Source organism: Artibeus jamaicensis, unplaced genomic scaffold, assembly GCF_021234435.1.
Source record: "Artibeus jamaicensis isolate MK-2021 breed Jamaican fruit bat unplaced genomic scaffold, CSHL_Jam_final contig_685, whole genome shotgun sequence".
Classification (NCBI taxonomy): domain Eukaryota; kingdom Metazoa; phylum Chordata; class Mammalia; order Chiroptera; family Phyllostomidae; genus Artibeus; species Artibeus jamaicensis.
Genome location: NW_026521924.1, coordinates 16,693,984 through 16,719,858, shown reverse-complemented (window position 1 = coordinate 16,719,858; position 25,875 = coordinate 16,693,984). Strand labels below are relative to the sequence as shown.

Genomic DNA, 25,875 nt, shown 5'->3' with positions numbered 1-25,875 from the left:
GGCCAAGGGAAGGCTTGGCTGCTTCCCGGGTCACATTACATTAATACATTTAAACATACCCTGCAATAAAATGCCCATAAACACAGATTAGAGATGAAAGACCCTCCATACACATAAAACAAGGAGGGGAAGCGACAGTTCTCTAACCCTTAATCTTCTAAAACATACTTGGAATAGTGGGAGTCTGTAAACAATTTTTCTGTCATGGCAATTTTTGGCAAATAGGAAGAGAGACTATTTCTGTCAAGGGCAACTCACAGACTAGGTTTCGGGTCTTTAGTTCAGCCCAGGGGTTGGAAATAATAGCAACGGGAGCAGGCTGAGCGCTTGCCATGGGTACTAAGTATCTGAGATTGTTCTCATTTCCGAATCTTCACAAAAGCCCTATGTTATATAGTGCCTCTTAGGTAGGTATTATCATTATCTCAATGTTACAGCTAAGTAAAGTAAGGCACGAAGAGTTAAGTGACTTACTTAACCTACTTAGCTCATACCAGCAGCGGGTAGTCTGAGTCCAGAGCCAGAGCACCAAATTACCCTCTATTGTCTAGTAGGAAAATGAATCTTAAGATGCTACTGCCTGTCCTAGATCACTAGATCAGTGAGAAGCTGCCCACCATGTCATGAAGACACTCAGGCAGCACTAAGAGGCCCACATGGTGAGAAGTGGAAATCAAATGCCAATGTCAACATCAACCTGCTCACATACCTAGCCACTACCATCCAGGTAAAATGCCTCAAAATCTGACCCACAGGAACTGTGTCAGCGAATATGTATTGTTTAAAACGGAAAAAGAGGTGGTTCTTTCACATCTTGCACCCAGATTATGCATTCTAAATACCATTTCCCACTAAATGGAAGCAGGGCTCTTTAGAAAAAGCTGACTTCAGGTATGGAGCAGGAAATGTACAAAACTTATGTCAGAAAGCAATAAAGGTATCAAAGACTTCTGGAGTTGTGTCCAAAGGGCTTAGGAACCAACCTGAAGAGTGGGTGGGGTTTAGTTGGTTTAGTTCCCACCAACTAAAATTAGATCATTTGGGTATCAATAAAAAATAAGTATAATAGATTTAAACACAGCAAAATGTTTCAATTTCTGAGTTCACATGGTATTTGTTTAAAAACTAACTGATCTCATACGGGCAGATGTGGCTCCGTTGGTTGGGATCATCTGCAAACTGAAAGGTCGCCGGTTCGATTCCCAGTCAGAGCACATGCCTGGTTTGTGGGCTTGGTCCCCAATGGGTTGGGGCACATGTGCAAGGCAGCTGGTAATGTTTGTCTCCCTTTATTTTTTCTCTCCCTTCCCTTCTCTAAAATAAAAAATTAAAAAAAAAAAACCTAACTGATCTTTTTGAAAGAAAACTAGAGAACCAATTCATTATTCTAAAACTAGTGAACCATTTTATCTGCCTTCATATAAAATCAATCCCTATTGAAATATTCCAACTAAAATGAAAAAGTTATATACTTGCACTATCATTCTGCAAATCCCAAATGGAAAAATTAATCTAGGTAATAATCAACTGCCACTTCAATGAGATGAGAGCTACACAGGCGTATACAATCACCTATGAAGCATTAGTAACAGAAAACAGTAAGTTTGGATCCAATGGAACCAGATCTAATAACCAGTTTATAGAACACTGAAGGAACAAAGGCACATATTAATGACAGCACAGTCCAAAATACGAGAAAATCTATAATGTGAACAACCCCTATTTTTAGGAAAAGGGGCTAGGAATGGGGTAAGGGAGTTGGAGGGGAATCTACACATTAAAAGAGAAATTAGAGAATTGCAATAAATAAACCTTACTTGGATTCTAATTTGAACCAACTATAAAAAATAAACTATGAAATAAGTGGGAACATTTTAAGACTCGCTTGATATTTAATTATATTAAGGAATTATTTGAAGATTTAAAATATTTTATTTATTTATTTTGGGGGGGGGAAGGTGGGAAAAAGAGAGGAGACAAACACTGATGTGAGAGAGAAACACCAATCAATTGTCCTTCATAAACACCCCACTGGGGAAAAGCAAGGAGTGCCCTGACCAGAACCGGACAGGCAAACTTTCACTCCGCAGGACAATGCCCAAGCAGCTGAGACACACCAGTCGGGGTGCAGCAATTCCTTTAAGTGAGCCAAATTATGGGTGAAGCTGGCAGATAAATAGGGGGGAAATTTTTTAGGTCACACAGACAAAAGCAATTAAAGTCTGGCAAAAGGTTGAACGTGGCACCAGCATACTCATTGACCTCACCGACCACAGAATGAGTTGATGCACCATCAACTTTTAAAAATAAAGAATGGTTTAAAAAAAAAAAAAAAGCCCTGGCTGGTGTAGCTCAGTGGATTGAGCAGGGGCCTTCGAATCAGAGAATCACGGTTCAATTCCCAGTTAGGGCACATGCCTGAGTTAAAAAAAATAAAACAAAATAAAGGACAGAAGCCAGCACTGCAACATATGCGGAACAGTGAACGAAACTGCTCACTTGGTTGCCGTACAACAGAATTTATGAAGGCACTGGCTGGGTCTTCTTTTTTGTGGGGGGAGAGGAGTTGAATTTTTATGATTTTGAGTTCAATGGAAGAAATATGCCAGCGAGCAAGATCTCAAATGTTCCCAGGGGTTGTTTTTCTTTAAAAAAATTTTTTAATGTTCTCCTACAGGAAAATCAATATATGTGTTAGATTTGAATTGGAGTTATCAATATGAACATTATTTTTATATTTTATGTTAAAATTAATGGACACTAAAACACACACACACACATTCATGCACACACTTCCTAGCTGTTGGCTGACAGGGTCCAGATGCAACGACACCTCACAGTAATGAACATCTTACAGATCTTGGTTTCTAAACCACGTTTTCTACTGAAACCAAGGCTCTGCAGAGAAATGGTCAGTCCAGGGCGGGGCAGATATTACGAAATGAGCCCGCAGCTTCTTGTACAACAAAGTAAAAGACGACTCAGAAATAATGGAGACATGTCAAAAACATGCTGAAGCCAGGTGGACGGAGCTGCCAAGGTCAAATGTGGGTCAACTGGAGCATCCAAATCAATGATAGTAAAGGCTGAATTATAGTATGATTGTAAAACAAACTATTAATTTTTTTAAATGAATCAATATTGAAGAAAGGAAAGCTATTCCTTTTAGTAGGTTTCAACTCAAAATACAATGATGGAAGAAACAGAATGATGGAAGTAGAAAATCACCACTGGTATAGATTAGTAGATAGAAAATTGATAAAAAACAGGATATATATCTACATTGTCTCAAAATACATCCTACAAGTTACGTATTGCTTTCAAAGAGGAAACCGATAACTCTGCAGAGAAATAAACAGACCAACTTTAACAAAATGAACACAGATATCACTTAACATCACCAATCACCAATGTTGAGACACAATGACATCATGTGCCTCTCTAAATGACATGTTAAGAATACGATATTGATTTTATAGCATTCTGGCCAAAAATCTGTAATCTGAATCTAATCATAGGAAAAACATCAGACGAGTGAGGCATTCTTTACATTTTGTACTCTTCAAAATTGCCTGGGTCGAGAAAGACTGAAAAAGATGGAAAGACGGAAAAAAGACTAAGGAAATAAGAGAGGAAGTAAAAATGCAGCCAGGACTAAGGAATTGTTTCAGAATAAGAAAGTTTAGAGAGACATGACAATGAAATGCAGAGTGTGATCCCGGACTGGACCGGGGTACAGAAGTTATAAAGAGCATTACTGGAGGAACAAGTATGAAGGACACAGGGACAATAACTAAGGGGGTGGAAATGGGAGGGAGGTGGGGAGCACTGGGCAGGGTGGGTTGGGATGGGAGAAATAAACAGAAAACTGTACTTGAAAAATAACTAAATAAAAAATAATAAATGTCAAAAAAAGCATTATTGGGATAACTGATAAAATTTGAATATAGCCTGTGAATAGGTAACAGCACTGTATTAAGTTTCCTGATTTTAATTATGTGGTTATGCATGAGAATGCATTTGATTTTAGGAAACATACATTAGGTATTCAGGGGCAAAAGAGGCATACTTCCCACTTACTCTCAGAGTGGTTCAGGAAAAAATATTATATATCATACACAGAATGATAAAGCAAATGAGCAAAATGTAAACAATTGGTGGACAAGAGTTCCTTTTTTTAAAAGATTTTATTTATTTATCTTTAGAGGGGAAGGGAAGGAGAGAGGGAGAGAAATATCAATGTATGGTTGCCTCTTATGTGTTCCCTGCTGGGAACTGGCCTGCAACCCAGGCATGTGCCCTGACTGGGAATCCAACTGTGGTTGCTTGGTTCCCAGGCCCGCGCTCAATCCACTGAGCTAAAGAGTTCCTTTTATAATCCTTGCACTATCTATACTTTCTATAAATTTTCTATTGTAGCAAATGTACTTATTTTTTTAAACTCCCCATTCACAACAAAACAGTTCGAAACTGCCCTTGGGGTATTACATGAAACGTGCAGCAGTCCATGGCGTTCCAATGAAGACACGCACGACAGTCTCTCCCCCCACTCTGGCTTCCTATTCTGATGATCACTACTACTGCCATAATGGTTCTGAACACTGTTAATAAAATCATTTTAATCACGTAGTGTTCATTTTATACATATACTGGACCACTGCTAAAAAACAAAGTGTAAGAGACTTAAATATAAGTACATAATATACAATTAAATATAAGTTAGTGAGAAACATAAAAATTATTCTACAAATATGCTTCAACTGTAGGCCTTTCACTTGGATTTACCAGATCCAATCTCTCACCCAGCACATATAAAGATGACTTTAGGCCCTGTTTGGTGCAGCTCAGCGGCTTGAGCGCCCCACCTGTGAACCAAAGGGTCACCAGATTGATTCCCAGTCAAGGCACAGGCCTGAGCTGCTGGCCAGGTTCCCAGTTGGGGGTGTGAAATAGGCAGCCACACACTGATGTTTCTTTCCCTCTCTTTCTTCCCCCTTTTCTCCTCTCTAAAGATTAATAAATAAAATCTTTGAAAAACGATGGCTCTAGAACTTCGAAGGTGTCAAAAATAATAAATAAACAAGCATTGATACTTATAGTCAATTTGCCTTTCATCGCAGATTGCCTTTACTTGTCTACTTGGAATCTTAATGTATGAATGTGTTGGTGTATATATTTCTATATCTATTAAAAACAAAATGTTATATTTTGTTCCAAGAATCAGGTTATAAAAAATTGTTTTTTAAAAAAACTTAACACATTACAAAACTTTAGTCTATACCCCAAAACCAAAATAATCTTTTCACTTTTGAATTATATAAAGAATCATTGTGCTTCTCAGATAAGGTCAAGTTCAAGGAGTTCATCATCACCAAGCCCTTATTATATGAAATGTTAAAGGGACTTATCTATGAAAATGAAGATAAAAAATATGAACAGAAAAAAGCCAGCAAAGTCACAGATATTAACAACCACGACTAAAACAAAAGCAAACTAAGCAAACAACTAGAACAGAAACAGAACCACAGAAATGGAGGGTTAGCAACAGGGGAGTGGGAGGAGGAGAAAGGGGGGAAGATACAGAGAATAAGTAGCAGAGATGGTAGGCAGAAAATAGACAGGGGGAGGGTAAGAATAATATGGGAAATGTAGAAGCTAAAGAACTTATGACACATGGACATGAACTAAAGTAGGGGGAATGTAAGTGGGAGGGGTGTGCAGGGTGGAGGGGAATGAAGGGGGAGAATAGGACCATTGTAATAGCAAAATCAATAAAATATTTTTTAAAAATTCATTGCTTCTCAGATTTTTGGCTAAGATCAAGTGTAAATTAATATAAAGAATCAATCATGTTTTACTTAAACCAAAATGTAAAGCTAGCAAAAATACAAGATACTAGTTAAATTGGGTAAAGTAAAAATATATATTAAATAAATATAACTATCTTAAAATTTGACTCCTGGCCCTGGCCAGATAGGTCAGTTGGTTAGAGCATTGCCCGGATATGACAAAGTTTCAGGTTTGATCCCCAGTCAGGGCACATACAAGAATCAACCAATGAATGCATAAGTGAAATAATAAATTGATCTCCCTCTCTCTACCCCTCCTTCCTTTCTCTTTCTCTAAAATCAGTAATATAAAACACCCTCAAGATTGTAAAATAAGAGGGTTTTTAAAAAAATATTTTATTATCTATTTTTAGAGAGAGGGGAAGGGAGGGAGATAGAGAGGGAGAGAACATCAATGTGTGGCTGCCTCTGTGCACTCCTCACCGGGGACCTGGCCTGCAACCCAAGCATGTGTCCTGGCCCGGAATCAAACCAACCAGTGGCCCTTTGCTTCACAGTTCGGTGCTCAATCCACTGAGCCACACCAGCCAGGGTGCAAAATGAGAGTTTTCAAGTCCAACAAAATGACTACTTACATCATTAGGAGATGATTTTTTACATCAGTAATCAGCTAACTACAGCCTGCTTCCTGTTTAGGTAAATAGTTTTATTGAAAGAGGCCCTTGTCTATTCCTTTACATATTGCCTATCTGTAGCTGCTTTCCCATGACAACAGCAGAATTGGGACACAGAGAAAACTAACAGAACCATAATACAAATAAATGTCCAGTAAATCCTCACTTAACAAGGCCAATAGGTTCTTGGAACTGTAGCTAAACTATTTAAAACAAAACCAAATTTACCAGAAACTAAAACATCTCATCAGCATTATAATGAAATGAAGAAAGTGCTGTACAGGAAAAATAAACACAAGGAAAAGAGGGGTCTCACATCAGCGTGTGAAGGGCAGGTTAGTGAGGGCTGTGTTATACGAGGTATTCTCTGATGAAGTGGAACTTGAAAGATGAGAAGTGAACTAGATTTTTGTTGTTGTTTTTAAAAGGAGAAGAGCATTTCAAGGACTTCAGGTAGAGGGAAGAGCATGTATGGGAAGATGACCAGTATGAAGAACTGGAAGGAGGTCGGCATGGCTTGACAGCATTACACCTGTAGAAGGAAGATTAAGTTGAGTGACAAGCAAGGGGACAGACCACACAGAGCTTTATTGGGGGCAGTAGGTGGACAACATCAACCAATTTGTCTCAGCTTCTCCACATCAGATAATCTTTCAAATTTCAAGGACAAAGGCTGTCTCTCACTTGCCTTCTTGGGTTTCACGGGCCTGACAACTGTTTCAAGTTTGAAATACACAACTGACCAAAAAATGGAGTATCTTCCTTTTTAGGTAGTTTACAACACACATTTTAAGAGACACTGATTTTCTCTTCTAATTCAATAGAAAGAGCCTGGAGTGACTGTTCCAATTCTGCTACTAAGTGAATTATCTAAATCACTGACCCTTTTATCTGTCAAATCAGAGGACAGGACTAGGTGGTTGCTATGAGATGCACCTACAGATTTCTTTCCATCTTATTTAAACTTTGTTATTCGTCTCTCTTAAACTGATCCTCAGTGTGGTCTAGTAATGACATCATTAAGTTAAATGTGATAATAAAAAGAGGTTCTTTCTAACTCCCCAATTTACATGACAATGGATAAATTTCTTTTTATCAGTTATTAAAAACTATTATTTATAGATTTATAAAATACAATTAACATTACAAAGCTTGGAATTTTGTATCAACTTAAAAAAATACCGAGATACAATCAAATCCACAAGTGATCTTGAAAACAAACAGAAAAACACTTCTCTTGGTGTCTGAGTCATCAGCCCGAACCGGACACAAGTCAGACTGCAGCAGCTGTGGGTCACAGCTTAAAATCAAGAATTCAATTTAATTGTGGTAACAGATTTTTTAAAGTTGAAGGATCAGAAGCAGAGGCAATTTACGAAGCAGGAACTACCATTTGCTGGAATAAGCCAACACTATATTCTAAAGCATAAGGGATGATATCCAGTTATTCTACTCAAATTAGACTATCCAATTACCTTCCCTACGAACACTAAGGTCAAATAAGCTCTTCTCTACACACCTAAAAAAAAAGACTTCAAGACTTATCCCAGGGGTCTTTCTTCCCTTTGGGAGAGATGAACCTGAAGCAAGCAGAGTTGATAATGGTCCCTCTTGGTACTATCCAGGTAGCTTGATAGTACATAATACTATACTGGTACTTCAGATTTTCAGTTATTTGTTGACCTGAGTATCCATTACTATTCTCTGATGACAGGGGATATGTCTCAATTAACATACTCAATGCTTACTTGTTGAATAAATAAAAATATCCTATTTGTTTAAAAAATAAGTTTGCATGCCCTGGCTGGTGTAGCTCAGTGGATTGAGCACAGGCTTGCAAACCAGACGATCGAGGTTCGATTCCCAGTCAGGGCACATGCCTGGGTTGCAGGCCAGTTCCCAGCAGGGGACACGTGAGAGACAACCATACATTGATATTTCTCTCCTGTCCTTCCCTTCCCCTCTAAAGATAAATAAATAAAATCTTTTAAAAAGTTAAGAAAAATAAATTTAACAGGCTCAAACCACGGATCATCAGTTTTAGAATTTAATGTAACCCCTTCATTTAATTAAAATGGGGCAAGGGAAAGTTGAATTAAATACTTATTAAATATAATGTATTCAAATCCTATTATCTTCTCTTCAAGAATTCAACGGAAGGGCTACTGGTTTTTGCAATGGCAAAAACTTAATAATTTCAGGCCCACTTTGCTAATAACTATTAAAAATCCCTAGCCCAGCCCTGGTTGGTGTGGCTCAGCGGATGGAATGCTGGCCTGTGAACTACCTGAAAGGTCACTGCCGGTCTGATTCCCAGTAAAGGCATGTTGTGGGCCAGGTCCCCAGCTGGGGGCATGTAAGAGGCAGCCAAAGGATGGAGAGACTGAGGTATCTCTCATGTATCCACATTGATGTTTCCTTCCCTCTAAAAATAAATAAATAAAATCTTTTAAAAATAAAGTTACTGGCCCAGACTTGGTTTTCCCAAACACCACGACCATTTTCTACCCTTGCTCTGTCCCAAATAAGATATGTACTCTAGGGGCATGTACCTGTGCGCAAGGACTACATAGAGTGTTACATTTATCAAGTCTTCAGGATCGACAGCTCTTACTATCTTTCGGAAGGCTTTATGTGACTAACAAAACTGAACGTCCAAATTCTTGTAAGGTTCTAAGTCAGGTATTTATTGAACCCTAGTTTGTAAATTAAAAAACAAATAAGGTTGTTGTGTCTGACGGGCCTAAAATTATAACACGTACCCTAACAAAGCTGGTGTTCTATCTCACACTGGTACCGAGCTCTCAGAACACCTTAACTAAATAAACTGAGAGCAGCAGCCACCTAAGTAAATAAATGCCATCCTCTGAGATGTGCTATACTTGGGCCACTCCTTTAGGATAAGGAAAAAAAACCCCAACATTCAAAATAAAAGTTTTACTGAGGTATAATATACATACCATAAAATTCACCTGATTTAAATGCACAATTCAATGATATCTAGTAAGCTAACGGAGTTGTTACACCCATCGCCACAATGCCATTTTAGAACATTTCCATCACCCCCCTAAAATCTCTTCTGTCGATTTATAGGAAACCTCATTTAAAACCACAGTCCCAGGCAACCACTTACCCGCTCACTCTGTCCCTACATATTAACCATTCCTAGATAAACAGAATTATAGAACATGTTGTCTTTTGAGTTGGCCATCTTTAACTTACTTACACTGTTTCTGAGGTTCATCCATGTTGTAGAATTACCAGTATTCATTCCTTAACAAAACAGTACAAGTTTGAAGTGATTGTTTTTATGATTTTGCCCAGTTTTATCTGCTTTTGAAGAAGAGGATTTGCCAAGCTCCTCATTCTACCATTCAAGAAGTTCCACCTTAGCCAAGTTTTTTAAGTGGTGATTTCTCTTGATTACTCTGAGATTATGTTCTTATAAGTAGTTTGTGATTTTGATGTCTTGTTTAGAAAGATTGTAGTAACATACAACTATATGTTCTTCTAGTACTATCACTTATAGTACTATCACTCTTAACTCCAAATACAATTTATTTTTACATATATAGAAAATTTGAGGTTAAAAAGCCTAAAACATGAGTTTTATTAAGATACACAAACCTGTTGTTGAAGTCTATTACTGCAAGGAAACTAAAATCCAAAGACCGCAGAAGTACTAATTAAAAGACCAAAACTCGTAGTTCTCGAGGTGAAAGAGTATCTTTCGGTGAACATTAAAACTCATACAAAATGCCCCGGCTGGTGTGACTCAGTTGGGATGTTGTACAATAAACCCAACAGTTGCGGCTTTGATGCCCGGTCAGAGCACATACCTGAGGTGCAGATTTGTTCCCCAGTCGGGCTCTTGTAAAGAAGGCAACTGGAAGACAACCAGTGGATGCTTCTCTCCCTCTCTCTCTAAAGTCAATACGCATGTCCTCGGGTGAGGATTAAAACAACAACCAAACAACAACAAACACCCTCAAAAGAGGCCTAGCACTTATACAACAACCAGAATATAGAGATGCTACTTTCCTTATAAATTTCCCACTTTACATATTGAGGTTATTTCTTGTTTTAACTTTCAGAAAAGTGTTTCCAACTTATAATAAAAGTTAGTGGAAAAATACTCACTTCAGAGAGATTTTTACAACTAGATTTGTCGGAATGCTTCCATTCAAAAAAGTGAAAATGCCTATATGGATTTTTCTGTTACACCTACGTTTTCGCCAACCAGCCTTTTTACTTCCTGTCTCTTAACAGGATAAGACTCATGAGACGTAAGAAAAATTAAAGCATTCAATAATCTGTTAGAGAAACAAAATATTAAGGTTAATAGTTTATACTTTTATAAAATAAATATAAAACCTACAGATAAATATTCATACATTCTGCTAGAAAACTCTACAAATTCTTCAGTTCATTCCAATTATCCCTGTGTGTTTTCATAGAAAATTTTACTTTACCACATCCTTATAAAACTCTCTTAAGACCTAATGTTTCACTTTTAACAAATTCTAGCTCTGAAATGAAATTAAACGGAGAGTCAATAAAACCTTAGTTTTCTCTGCTGGTATATGTAGTAAACTTTTAATTGCAAAGACATACATCCAAACAGGCCACGGTGAGCTAAACTAATTTTTCAGAGTAAAAAAACAAATTCAAAATTCAAATCAACTGAAAATCTTTTTCCTTTAGTCTTTAGGGTTATGGCCACTAAGGCAAGGTTTTATAACCTTCATTATCCTAAATTTTTAAAAAAGTAATCCTCACCTGAGAATACCTATGTGGATTTTTGAGCAAGGGAGAAAGACAGGAAGAGAAGCATCAACGTGAGAAACATCAATTGTCTGCCTCCCAAACACACCCCCGAGCAGTTCTGAAACCTGCAGCCTAGGCGTGTGCCCTGACTGGGGATGGAACCCGCAACCTTTTGGTGCACAGGCCGACGTCCCAACCACGTAAGCCACCTGGCCAGGCTATCCTCATTTCTGTAAATATAAAAGGCATCACAGTTGTATTTATTATGAAATCGCTGCACATGCTCCGGAAAAAAGAAAAATGTGTCAGTCACAAATAAAGGAGATATAGTAGCAGTGTCATTAAAGTTTCATGAACAAGTAACTATCTTCTCCCTCGGCTAACAATTTCAGAGGCAGAAAACTGGGTCTTATTATTTCCCAATGATCATTAAGTTGTAGGCTTGCGCAGAAGACACAGGCCTTGTAGGACACTTAACAAAACAGCCTCCTACAGTTAACGATTTCATTATTTAAATTGGCACATGGCAGATTATGTTAACAGATTTATTTATTAACTAAGTCTAATCATATTTCCTCAGTTGGCATCAATACGGTATCTAGTATTTATGTTTGCTTCAACACTGGATATTTGTTCAAAAGTCTTCCATATTTGATTTCTACCATAGAAATTGGAGTTTCAATATAATATATTTTTAATGGTACATTGCAAAAGAATAAATAAATAAAAGGCCCTAATGAGAGCTAAAATAATTTCATTTGAGAATCCCATTTACAAGCGAAAAATTTGCTTTTTATTGCAAGGAAATAGAACATTTTGTAATTAAGGGTTCACAGCAATGTATTAAGATCCCAGGTAATGTAACACTATTTTTCAAAAATTTGCTAAGTGAAATAAGCCAGTCAGAGAAAGACAAAGAACATATGATTTCACTCATATGTGAAATCCAATGACCAAACTGAACTAATAAGCAAAACAGAGACAAACTCATAGATGAGAGCAGGCTGATAGCTCAGGGTGGTGGGGAAGGGGAGAGTTAGAGGGTAGAGAAACTGAGCAAAAAGGAAAAAGGCCTCATGGACACGGACAACACAGTGTGGTGATAGCAGGGGTGGGGGGGATAAGGGGAATAAAAATGGTAGTGGCAAAAATACAATAAAAAATAAATTTAAAAAATTGTCATATCATCCCCTTTTCTGGCATATGACTTTTCTATTCTATTTCCCCAAATATTTTATTTATTTATTTATTTTCAGAAAGAAGGAAAGGTAGGGGAGGGAGTGAGAAACATCAATGTGAGAGAGAAACACTGATCAGTGCCTCTTCCATGCTCCCAGGCATGTGCCCGGACCTGGAATCACACAGGTGACCTTTCGCTTTGTGGGATGACACCCAACTAAGCCACACCAGTCAGGGCTGGCTTTTCTATTTTAACGTTTAATAGTTTTCACATAATTCCAAACACAAACTCCAGATAGCATTCTTTGTAATAGCCCTAGCTGGTGTAGCTCAGTGGAGCACAGGCCTGTCAACCAAAGGGTTGACGGTTCAACTCCCAGGCAAAGACACAAGCATGGATTGCAGCCCAGGTCCCCAGTGGGCAATGTATGAGAGGCAACCACACACTGATGTTTCTCTCCCTGTCTTCTTTCTCCCTTCCTCTCTCTCTAAAAATAAATAAATGAAATCTTTAAAAAAAGAAAGAATGCTTTATAAAGTTTAAATGCCTATTATTTAACAAGTTTTTTTTTAATTTTTTTATTTATTTATCTTTAGAGGGGAAGGGAAAGAGAGAGGGAGAGAAATATCAACGTATGGTTGCCTCTCATGCGTCCCCTGATGGGAACTGTCCTGCAACCCAGGCATGTGCCCTGATTGGTTAACAAATATTTTTGAATTACACATATTTACACCAAACAAAAAGTATAGAAAATATTGATAACTTCACTAAGAAAATGCAAATTATAAGCTATAAACTTCATGAGATTAGGGACGATGTGTCTACTTTGCTTTCTATTTTATTCTATTCTATTCTGTTCTATTCACTTATTCAAACAATATTTATTCATCATCTACCACATGCCTGACAATGTTCTAGGCAATGGAGATACATCAATAAACAAAACAGACAAAAATCCCTGTCCTTTTGGGAACTTACTTTCCAGCAAAGAGAGACAGACAATAAACAAAATAAATAAAATACACAGTATGTTAGAAGGTTATAAGCTGGTAGAGCGGGATGAGGAAGGAAGGCGGGGTGCAATTTTAAATGGGGTAGCCTGGTCAATCCCATTAAGAAGGGAAATGAAGAACTGAGCCATAAGACAGGTAAAGACACAGCAGTCTAGGTCAAGGTTCTGACTCCAAATGGGGACTAGAGTATTCAGGGAACTGTAAGATCCATGTGGCTGGAACTGGGAAAGCACAAGAATATGAGTACAGAGACTTAAAGGGAGGGGGATGTTTTAGACCATAGAAAACTTGAAGGTCATTGAATAAACTTTGGTTTTGAGTAAAGTGAGAGTCATTAACGGGGTGCTAAGCAGTAGATTTCCAAGACCTAACTAAATTGATCATCCTGGCTGCTGTGTTCAAAACAGATGGTGAGGCGATAATGGAGGCAGGGAAAACAACTGGCATGCAACTCCAATAAGCCAGGTCAGAGGTGGTGTGGTTTGGACCAGAATAGGAAGAGTGAAATTAAAATGCTATTCAGATTCAGCATATATTCTCAAGGTGAAGCAAACAGGATTTCTGCCTGATTAGATGTGGAAAATGGGGAAAAAATCCAAAAACAGTCAGGAATAACTCCAATGCTTTTGGTTAAAGACTAGAGTTGGGGAAGACTGAAGAAGGACATGATCTGAGGGGGAATCAGAAGTCCGGGTTTGGACATTTTTCAGTTGGAGACATCTGTCAGATATCCAAGTGGAGAGGGTCATGTAGGCATTTGAACAAAGCAACTGAGATTCTAGTTAATGGGCTGGAGATACATAAATCTCGAAGTTGTTAGAACAGGGGGAAAGGTATAGGGAACAAGAAGCATAAATGGTAGGTACAAAATAGACAGGGGAGGTTAAGAATAGTATAGGACATGCAGAAGCCAAAGAACTTATATGTATGACCCATGGACATGAAGTAAAGGGGTGGAATGCTGGTAGAAGGGCAGGTGCAGCGTGGGGGGGGGGGGGAAGGGGGGCAGGGAATGGAACAACTGTAATAGTGTAATCAATAAAATACATCTTTAAAAAAGGTTAATGGGCTAGAGATATAAATCTGGAAGTTGTTAGCATATAGATAGTATTTAAAGCCATGAGGTTCCATGAGTTAACCAAGGGAATGAATAAAGATAAAGACAAGAGATTCCAGGGCTGAACATTGGGCACTGGACAGTCCAATGCTAAAGAGATCCCAAAGAAAAGGAGGAACCAGCAAAGGAAACTGAGATGGTATAGCCACCGGTGAGATAAGAAAAACTACAGAGTGTGATGGTGCCCTAGAAACCAAATGAAGAAGTGTTTCAAGGAGAATGATCAAATTGGGCCAATTGCTTTAGGATGAAAACTAATAATTACTACTGGATAGCCTCACCCACAAGGAAGATGAGACATGTAGTTACCACAATCGATATGTGTTCAGTGAATATACAAAGCAAAATATCATAACATCATTATTTCAAATTCTCTTCAATACTTCTGAAAGTCACTGTTGAAAATGCATCAAACTAAACATACCTAATAAAAGATCAACTTTGTCAAATTCACAATTGTTCTCCAAAAAACATTTTGTTTTGAACTTTCAGGTTATCACAGCTAAAATTGGAAATCGGCAGTGCTTTGACATATAACCACCATAAATAAAAATAACACTTGCTGTCTGCTGCTTGGTAACACTGGAAACCTCCGAATGTTGCATAAAATATAAGAGCAGTGATCAGGAAACTCGTACATCCTCTGCCAATCACTTTTCCCTTTCTGAGCCTCCATTTGTTTTTTTGCCTGTAAAATGAATCTTCATTATGTTCTTCCCTCTAAGAATGACCTGTTCTTCTGATCAAATTCCAAAGAAGATTACTATCTTCTCCTTGGAGACTTGCCTGATTCTCTAGTCCCTGTTCATCTCCCCCTTCTCCGACTCCAGCAATCATTTACTTTCACTATGTAACAGACTATTCATTTGATCCTATATCAATACTGCCCCGAATGTGTGTTCCATTGGCTGTTTTATGTGTGTCTCTTAAGCACCCCCATTGCACCAGGAAATCTTAAGTACTGGGTTGGCCAAAAAGTCCATTTAGTTTTTTCCATAAAATGAAAGACACATTTTTCATTTTTACCAATAACTTTATTAACTTGGATATTTTGAGTATGTTGGCTATGCCCCACTATTGGCTTCTAGTGGGTAGAGGCCAAAGGTGCCGCTAAACATCTTCCAATGCATAGACAGCCCCGCAACAAAGAATTATTTGGCCAAAATGTCAATAGCACCAAGAAACTTTGCAAACCACTTCTGAAATGTTTGATGAGGCCCAGCACCTCTTCCACACATTGCAAACTTTTTTTGGTGTTTCCGTTGTGTTTCTACTTTCTTGAAATAATAAAGTATAATATGCCAAAAAAGTTGCATATTTCTTCTATCTTCAATATTAAAATGCCTGCATAAAAATTCACCAATTTTGATGGGTTTTTTAAATGCATGCTGATATGACAGCTGTCAAGATACAATCTAACAAAATTGTTTCTAATAAAGTTAAACACACCTAAGCACTACTAGACCCACTGAACAGAAAAAACTAAATGAGTTTTTTGGCCAACCCAATATATACTTGTTTTGTTTTCCCCTATAATATGTAACAATGTTTCAATAGAAATTAATGACTTAATAGATCAAGTAAAGAATCAGTCAGCCCTGACTGGTGTGGCTCAGTTGGTTGGGTGTTGTTCCAAAGAGTAAATGGTTGCCAGGTCAATGCCGGTCATGGTACATGCCTGGGTTGCAGGTTCATCTCTGGACAAGGCGTGTACCAGAGGCAACCAGTCAATGTTTCTCTCTCATATTGATGCTTCTCTCCCTCTCTCAAAAGATAAATAAAATCTTTTAAAAAAGAGAGAGAGATCATAACTATGCTCTCTGAACAGCAAGACAAGGTATTGGGCCAGATGTTGTAAATCATACAGGCCCCTAGCCCTTCTGGCTAAACACTCCTGAGGATCTTGTTAAATTTACAATCTCAGCCCAATGTCAGACTCAGTGAATTAGAATGTGGAGGGAGGTTCCTGTAATCCAAACTTTAACTTCTTCAGATATTTGTTCTATACACTCAAGTTTAAGAAAAATCACACACTAAGAGATGCAAAGATAATTAAGAAAGTCCCTCCCTCCAATATGACTATAAATACAGTAAGGAATAAAGGTTCACATAGCACAATGATAATGAAATATAAAGTAAAAAATACCAAAAATGACAGGAACACCTCTTCTAGCTAGGCAAATAAAAAAGGCAGGCTTCACAGAGAACATAGGTAGGGTTTTGAGTGCAGATGGGTTGGGAGAAATGTACCTGTAACTGAGGGAAATGAAAAGAACTAAGGGAAGAAAAAAATGATTTAATGCAAGGAACATAAAATGGTATGGCATCAGACCCTGGCTGGTGTGGCACAGTGGATTTAGTGCCAGCCTGCAAACTGAATAAAGGTCACTGGTTCGATTCCTAGTCAGGGCATAGGAATCGAAGCTACTGGGTAGCTGTCAGTAATGTTCAAACTGCTTTATTGACTTATGAGAGCCAAAGGCATTAAAACTAATACCTCCTACTTGCACAACCCTTAGAGGTTACTTTCTACATTATATTCTATGTGAACAGCACCCCCTAGAGAACAACTCCAGAATATGATACAAATCAGGAGTTAATGGCTTTGGCTAGTTATTACACCAATCAGATGTTTTCAACAAGTATCCTGGATATAAAGATTTTATTAGCATACTTTATTTACAGAGTACTAAGGAAAAGTCTAACAATTTAGAATTGATTACTGTGTTATTTAACATAACAAATAAAAGTAACCTGTATCATCTTCTGTTTTTGAAGTCCCTTATTTTATTAAATAGCCCAATAAATCTTTTCCTAATATGCAGTCTTACCACAGCAACTTTTTTAAATGGAACCTTAACAGTCTTAAACTGTTTTTCAAACAGCATGTTATTCGGGAAGTTTCTCCACACATAATAATCAGATTACTATTTTAAACTATAAATATATATGTGTAACCCTTAAAGTACCGAACAGTCTGTTACAGCTGAAACAATGTGATTTTTCAATAAGGTTTATGAAGTAGCACAGAGAGAAGAAATGGTTTAGTTACTCCAAATTTCCATCCTGTTACATAAATGAGCTGGTGTGATAGCCGAAATCAAGATAAAAAAATAACCCTGACCAGTGTGGTTCAGTTGGTCGGGTGTCCTCCCACAAAGCAAAATGTTGCTGGTTCGATCACCATTCAGGGCACATGCCTGGGTGGTGGGTTCACTCCCTGGTCAGGGCAAGTACAAGAGGTAACTGACTGATGTTTCTCTCTTATATTGATACTTCTCTTTCCCTCCCTCCCCCTCTCTTTAAAAACAAATAAATAAAACCTTTTAAATTTAAAAAATGAAAAGTTAATTATTCTCTTAGGGACTTCCGGCCAAGATGGAGGTACAGGTGGAAACACAACCAACTTTATGAACAACAAAGATTTAGAAACCAGAACACAACCAAAACAGAGAAAACTGAACTAACTGTGCCAAAGTCCAACAACAATGAACCATTCATCCAGACAGGTAAGAGGGGCCAACGGCATGCAGATGACAGTCTGCAGATCCCAGGTGGCAGATCCCAGGTGCAGGGTGGCAACAGGCAGACCCAGTGAGGGTGCAAGGCGGCTGCCTGACCACGGACACACATTCACGCAAAAATAAACCAGGCAAAGGAGCGAGCAGTTAGACAGACCATCCAAACCAGGGCCCCAATGCTGGGAAATAAACCCTAAAAGCACCAACTGTAAAAACTTGCAGGGATTGAGGTGCCAGGAAAGGCTCCCAGGCTCACAGAGAGTTTGTTGGAGAGACCCACAGGGTCCTGAAGGGTGCACAGGCCCACACACCTGGGAACCAGCACAGAAAGGCCCAATTTGCTTGCGGGAAGCAGCAGAGGGGACTGAAATCCAAGAGAGAGCAGAAAAAAACACCATTGCCCCTCTCTGACCCCACCCCCACATACAGCATCAAAACCCACCGACCTGAATTGCCCTACCCTGGTGAACACCTAAGGCTCTGTACCTCATACAGAGTTTGTGCCTGTCATATATAACAGGCACAAACAGACCAAAACATTATGGCTCAAGAAGAACAGCTCAGAGACTTCCACCAAGATGGAGGCATAGGTGGAGACGTCGTGCTTTCTCACACAACCAAGTTTAGAGACAACTAAATATTAGCAACAGAAAACAGAGCCAGAACACAGAAAATTGAACTTTTCGGAAGCCTGATAACAACGAATTCTTCAGCCTGACCGGTAAGAGGAACGAAGCCAGGAGCTGGCAGAGCGAGGTTGCACAGGAAAACTCGGTCAGACGGACTCGGGCGCGCGGATCCCAGGTGTGGGGTTGCAAAGGGCGGACCCAGTGAGCAACTGGCGGATCCAGCGAGGGTGAAGGGCGTGGCGGGTTGACTGAGGTCCCGCATTCCTGCGCAGATAGTGAGGGAGTGGGCAGAGAGACGGAGCGGGTCGGGTTGGGTCGAGTCCCAGCAACGGGAGGCAGCAGAGGGGGGCCGCCATTTCCGGCTCTGACCCCGCCCCCACATAAGCGTCACAACACAGCGACCCCGCCCAGGAGGCCACGCCCCACACCTAAGGCTCTGCTCCTCAAAGTTAATGGGCACGAACAGACCAAAAATGGCTCAAGATGATCTCAAAGCCCCACAGCCCATAAATCTAAGTGATGAAGAAATAGCAAAACTTTCAGATGCACAGTTCAAAACACTGGTGATCAGGATGCTCACAGAACTGGTTGATTTTAGTCACAAATTAGAGGAACCTATGAAAGCTACACTAATTGAAATGAATGGCAATGCACAGGAAACCAATAGTAATGGAAAGAAAACTGAGACTCAAATCAAAGGAGTGGACCAGAATGAGGATAAAAATGACCAACCAGAAAAGAATGAAGAAACAAGAATTCAAAAAAATGAGAAGAGGCTTAGGAACCTTCAGGACATCTTTAAACACTCCAACATCCGAATTATAGGGGTACCAGAAGGGGGAAAGGAACAGCCATCAGTGGAAAACTTATTTGAACAAATAATAAAGGAGAATTTCCCCAATCTAGCAAAGGCAACAGACTTCCAGGAAATCCAGAAAGCTCAGAGAGTACCAAAGAAGTTGGACCCAAGAAGGAACACACCAAGGCACATCATCATTACATTAGCCAAGATTAAAATGAAGGAGAGAATCCTAGAAGCAGCAAGAGATAAGGGGACAGTCACCTACAAAGGAGTTCCCATCAGACTGTCAGCGGATTTCTCAAAAGAGACCTTACAGGCAAGAAGGGGCTGGAAAGAGGTATTCCAAATCATGAAATCCAAAAACCTATAACCAAGATTGCTCTATCCAGCAAAACTTTCATTTAGAATGGAAGGACAGATAAGGTGCTTCTCAGATAAGATCAAATTCAAGGAGTTCATCATCACCAAGCTCTTATTATATGAAATGTTAAAGGGACTTATCTAAGAAAAAGAAGATAAAAAAGATGAACAGTGAAAGGACAGCAAACTCACAGTTATTAACAACCACACCTAAAACAAAAGCAAACTAAGAAGACAGATAGATCAGGAGCAGAACCATAGAAATGGATATCACATGGAGGGTTAGCAACAGGGGAGTGGGAGGAGGAGAAGGGGGGAGAAGGTACAGAAAATAAGTAGCATAGATGGTAGGTAGAAAATAGATGGGGGGAGGGCAAGAATAGTACGGGAAATATAGAATCTAAAGAACTTGAGACATGGTCATAAACTAAAGGGGGGAATGGTAGGGGAGGGTTGTGGTGGGTGGAGGGGAATGAAGGGGGAAATAGAGTAACTGTAATGGCATAATCAATAAAATATATTTTAAAAAGAAAATAGACGGGGGGAGGGTAAGAATATATGGGAAATAAAGACTCTAAAGAACTTGTGACACATGGACATGAACTAAAGGGGGGGAGTGTGGGGCTCCGCAGGGTGGAGGGGCATGAAGGGAGGGAAATGGGACAACTGTAATGGCATAATCAATAAGATACATTTTTAAAAAAGAAGTACACACAAAAAATGTAATTATTCTTTTAAAGTTAACTTTTCATCAAAAAAATACTCCTACCATTTTCATATCATGTAAAATTGAACTTCTTTCCGCCTGAAACTTTAATCTCACCCCCAAACACACAAATTTTACAAAGCATTTTGTTCCTTCTAAATTAACTATAGAAACAGCTATTTTAGAAACTGTGGTACACTTCTACTAGGCATTGTGAAGAATACAAAGATTTTCAAAAAGTCCCGGTCTGTAATTGAGTAAGATGGCAACTCAAAAAGGGATGTGAGAATCGGGGGGAAATGAGTAACTGAAGTAGACTGTACTGACTCTGACACAGGAGGAGGAGCTCACAGGACCTGAAAGATGAAGAGAGTGTCCTGCGACAGGAGAACAAGATAAACAACAGTGCAGTACAGAAACAGATAAGCACGCAGGCACTCATTCACTGACCCAGTGCTAACAACAGTGCCAGGCTAAATATTTACTGACTGCCCACACTGTGTTCCTGGCACACAGCCAGGATTACTATGTTTTTTTTTCTTTTAACCTTCATATTGTGAGGACCTTCTCATATTAGTATCTTCTTGCAGATGAGCACATAGTGTCCAGAGGTTAAAGACTTTATCAGTGATTGCAAAGATATTAAGTGCCATAGCAGGAATTCAAACCAAATTCTCAACTCTAATGCTCACCTCACATGTACTGATATTATTTTAGGTGGCGACTAGACTACAGTGAGTTGGATGGGTGAACACAAGTCAATTATTCGCAGGAAGGGAAAGATTTCATTGTGGGGGGATACGTGGGAACCATGATGTAGCTTTGAACACAGCGAAATCAGTGTTTTCTGAAGACAATTTTTCATAGCCACAAGCAAGACAGATGTGAGAGAAGAATGTCTGTCTGATATTAGAGTGATTAATTAGTGATTTTAAAAAATATATGATATGATAATGGCTAGGACCAACATGAAAACAAGAAGGAATGGAAGAAGACAAACTCTGAGGTACTGGCAACATAGAAAATATTGGCATTAAGTACGTAAAATAATTAATGGAAAACCATCTATGGATGTTGTAGACAATCTAACAGAATCTACAAAAAGGTATTAAAATAATTTAGCACAGTTGCAGAATGTAAGATCAATACATTTATTGATAAGAACCAACTGTATTTCTTCTGTATAGTTGCAATTATCAAAAGGTGAAATTAAAAACAAAACAATTACAATAGTATAAAACGTTGTGAAATACTTAGAGATAAATTTGGCAAAGATATATAAGAAAGGTATTCCAAAGTTCAAACATTACCAAAAAATTTAATGAAGACCTAAATAAATGGAGAGACATACTATTATATGTTCACAAATGGGAAGATTCAATATTGTTATGGTATCAATTCTCCCCACCAAAAGATTCAGTGTGGTCCAGAATGAGATGGTGTTGTCCTGCACACAGAGGTGTCGTGTCATCGGTTTGATTCCTGATAGGGGCACGTGCCTTGGTTGCTGGCCTTAGTTTGTCATGGCCAGTCGGTGTTTGTTCTGTGAGTTTGTTCATGCATCAATGGTTCTCTCTCTCTCTTTCTCGCTCCCTTCCCCTCTCTCTAAAAATAAATCTTTAAAAAAAAATTCAGTGTGCTCCCAATGAAAATCACAGAATGCTTTTCTTTGGGTAGAAATTGTTGATTCTAAAATTGATTTGGAAATGCAAAAGACCTAGAATATCCACAAACAACTTTGAAACAAGAAGAGTACATCTGGAGAACTAATAGTACCTGATTTTACATTATGGTAAACAAAACTATGTGGTATAGGTATAAAGACAAGAAAAAAACTTTAATGTATATCTCACAGCATAAGAAAAATGAGCTAAAAATGGATAAAAGACCTAAATAGAAGACAAAACCTATACAAGTACCAGAAGAACCCATAAATCTTTTGTGACCTTGGGTTACGCAAATATTTCCTAGATACAACAATGAAAGTACAGCAGAGCCCATAAAAAAACCTGATAAATTGTACTTCTAAAATTTTTTATAGTTTCTGCCCTTCAGAAAACATGACTATAACTGAGAATAAAAAAACAAGCTACAGACTGAGAGAAAATATCTGATAAAGGACTTACACTCAGAACATAAAAAACTCTCAAAACTCACCAAGAAAATAAACAGCCTAAGGGGAATGCACCTAATTTGTTTAAATGGGTAAAAGATTTAACCAGACATTTCACCACGGAAGATATATGGATGGCAAATAAGAACTTGAAAATATTTTAGGAAAATAGTTTGCCAATTTCTTAAATAGTCATAGATCCATCACATGATCCAGTCATGCCACACCTATGTACTTACAAAGGAAGCTTTATTTGTAATCGTCAAAAACTTGAAACAACTCAAGCATCTATCAACAGGTGAATAAACAAACAAATGAGATTTATCCATATAGTGTTATATTACAAAAACAAAAGGGAATGAATTACTGATACATAAATCTTATAATAGTTATGCTTTATGAAAGAAGCCAAAAGAAAAAAGGAGGAAAAGAAAGAAGGGAGCCCTGGCTGGTGTGTCTCAGTGGACTGAGCACTGGCCTGCAAACCAAATGGCCGCTGGTTTGGTTCCCAGTCATGGCACACGCCTGGTTTACAGGCCATGTCCCCAGTAAGAGATGCATGAGAGGCAACCTCACATTGGTATTTCTCTCCCTCCCCTTCTCCTCTCTCTGGAGGGAGGGAGGGAGGGAGGGAGGGAGGGAAGGAAGGAAGGAAGGAAGGAAGGAAGGAAGGAAGGAAGGAAGGAAGGAAGGAAGGAAGGAGCGAGCTTAGTATGAAAGGAAGAAATTTACAAAGGGGCAAAAGTAAATGTTACCAAACTCAAGAGGTTTGCCTCTTGGTTTGCTCTGTTCAAAAAAGAGACACGGTTGTCACCATGTAGTTTTATTTACCTAAAGCAAGTAAAGGAGACAAGGGAATTCATATTCAGAACTCTGCCTCCCAGAAGGGAGCCTTAGTCCGTGGTTATATATTGTACATTATTTGGTCAATTACATGTTGACTTCTTCCTTGCAGTTGACTACTTTTATCACGTTGAGTTCACGTCAGCTCATTCTGTTTATATCTAATCTCCAAAATATTAGGCTACAATTTAAAATTTAGCAAGAAATAACTTTTAAAACTGTCTAGACCGTGAGACTGTTGTCCTAGCTAACAGAAACTTGTGGGAGTGAATAATATGTTCGCTATCTTGATTGTGGTGATGACTTCACAGATTCTTCCATGTCGAAAGTCATCAAACCATATACTTTAAACATACAGTTTATTGTGCATCCATGATATTTCAATTTCTCAAAAAGTGAAAGAACAAAATAAAGTATATACAAGGGAAAAGTAATAAAGGTTTAAGAAGAAAGAGTCAAGAAGTACTATTTGTTAGGGGTTAGGGGGCAGGGGGCAGATCCCTGATGATTCCATGCAGTTTGAGACAGCTGGATATGAGACAGTGAATCAAACCCAACATCATCTGTAGGCAGTGAGAAACATGGGTCTGAAGCACCAAAAGGAATCATTCCTTGAGAACTGCAGAAGACAGAACATGAGGCACAGGAAGGTGTCAAGTTAGCTCAATACTTCATTAGGCTGTAACATTATCTGTGGTGTATTCCCCTTAGCTGTTAGCTTTTTAAAACGCAAAAGATGCCCATGATGGTGAGGCTGGCTCGCTGGATTGAGTGCGGACCTGGGAACCGAAAGGTCGCAGGTTCCATTCCTAGTCAGGGCATGTGCCTGGGTTGCGGGCTGCATCACCAGCTGGGGGAGTTCGAGAGGCAACTGATTGATATATCTCTCCCACATCAATGTTTCTCGCCCTCTTTTTCTCCCTTCTCCTCGCTAAAAGTAAATAAATAAAATCTTTAAAATGCAAAAGACTATTCTCCTGGCTTATTTAACTGATAAATACATCTGAAACAAGAGATTCAGACAAAGCCCACATCCTCTCACAAGTCCTGTCCAAGCAATCAAATTTGATTCAACTTGCTTTGAAATGGTCTTTCTCAATACCTTTCAGAATTCATCTTAATAATAAGCATTCAAGGAGATACACACAGTTTAGCAGAAAATATTTGAACCCAACATGCATCTAAATTAGCTAAATCAAGGAGGAAAAGCTCATCGAAAATATATCTTGTGTTATATACATTAACAAAAATATCACGTTCTAAATAAATAGCTCACAGAAAAGAGCTAATTGCTTACACTGCTATCTGAATCAAAATATCCAGTCGCAATCTTCTTGTTGCACCCTCCCTGAAGTAAACACAAATGCCACCTTCTCAACAGAGCCTTCTTAAGTCCCCTCTTCACTGTGCTCCGTGGATAGAACTGCTATACTTGAACAACAGCACTCAGTTCCTTAAGCTATTAGAGGTTAAGTACTGATCTACTCATCACAAATCCTAAACACAGTGCTCTCCATAGACAAGGTGCCAAAAGAGGAAAAAGGGGAGTTGGATAGGATAGCACTGAGACACAAGTGCCCAGATCTAAAGAGGCCCAGAAACCAAGCCCAAGGCTCACCAGAATTCTAGGTTTTCCTTCATTTAGTGTAGCTGACTAAAGCCGAGGGGATAAGTACATAGGGGTTCACTACATTATTCTCTCAATTTTATGTTCAAAATTCTCCAGAATTGTTTAAAAATAATAATAAAGGGTAGGTGAAGTTATGATCAAACCCTTTTTCTTCATACTTTCCTATCTTTGAACTTTTCTTTCCTATTTTTCCTTTAAACTTGATCTTTGCCAGCCTCCCCCCTTTGTTGTCAACAGGTCCACTGGGTCATTAGCCATTTAACAAATGGTGGTTTGAAGGATAAAAGACAGACCCTTTACACAAGCAGTGGAATTCCAAATGCTAGACTCTTGGCTCCACAATGTCTGATTCAAAGAACTGCTGGGAGCTATTAGTCCAGCTCGCCCACCCAGGCACATGAAGACTCCGTCCTTTTACACCACTCCCATATGCCTCTCATTTATGCCTACACCGCTTTGTGCTCCTGTGCTATCGTTCAGCACAGGAATAGGGCAGACCCAGTGAGACCACAGACATTATTGGGAGAGTCCAAGGATAAGGAATCCAGAATGAAGCAGTTTCAAATTGGAATTGCAACAGATCAGAGTTTTTTTCTAGTGGGGCAACAATCCAACAAAAGTACATTTTCAAAATCCCCAGACACAAAATGAGGATATACAACAACAGCATGTGAGATCCATTCTGGCCTAAATGAGAGCATGTGCCATCTTGTAAGCATGTCTTGTGCTTT

General features: G+C 38.8%; 1 protein-coding gene across 5 annotated transcripts in view; it reads right to left on the bottom strand.

Annotated features, from left to right (window-relative positions):
- The window catches only part of CBFA2T2 (CBFA2/RUNX1 partner transcriptional co-repressor 2), a 147,646-nt gene that overhangs the window by 96,784 nt on the left and 24,987 nt on the right, over positions 1 to 25,875 (bottom strand). The window contains exon 1 of one of the 5 annotated variants that reach the window (XM_053671083.1): positions 8,751 to 9,949. The exons of 3 other annotated variants lie outside the window; for them this stretch is intronic. In XM_053671083.1, coding sequence (XP_053527058.1) covers positions 8,751 to 8,964 — 214 coding nt within the window. In that variant the 5' untranslated portion in view covers positions 8,965 to 9,949. Of the gene's footprint in view, positions 1 to 8,750; positions 9,950 to 25,875 lie in introns of those variants that run through there. One more of the 5 variants, XM_053671082.1, reaches the window with a different exon arrangement.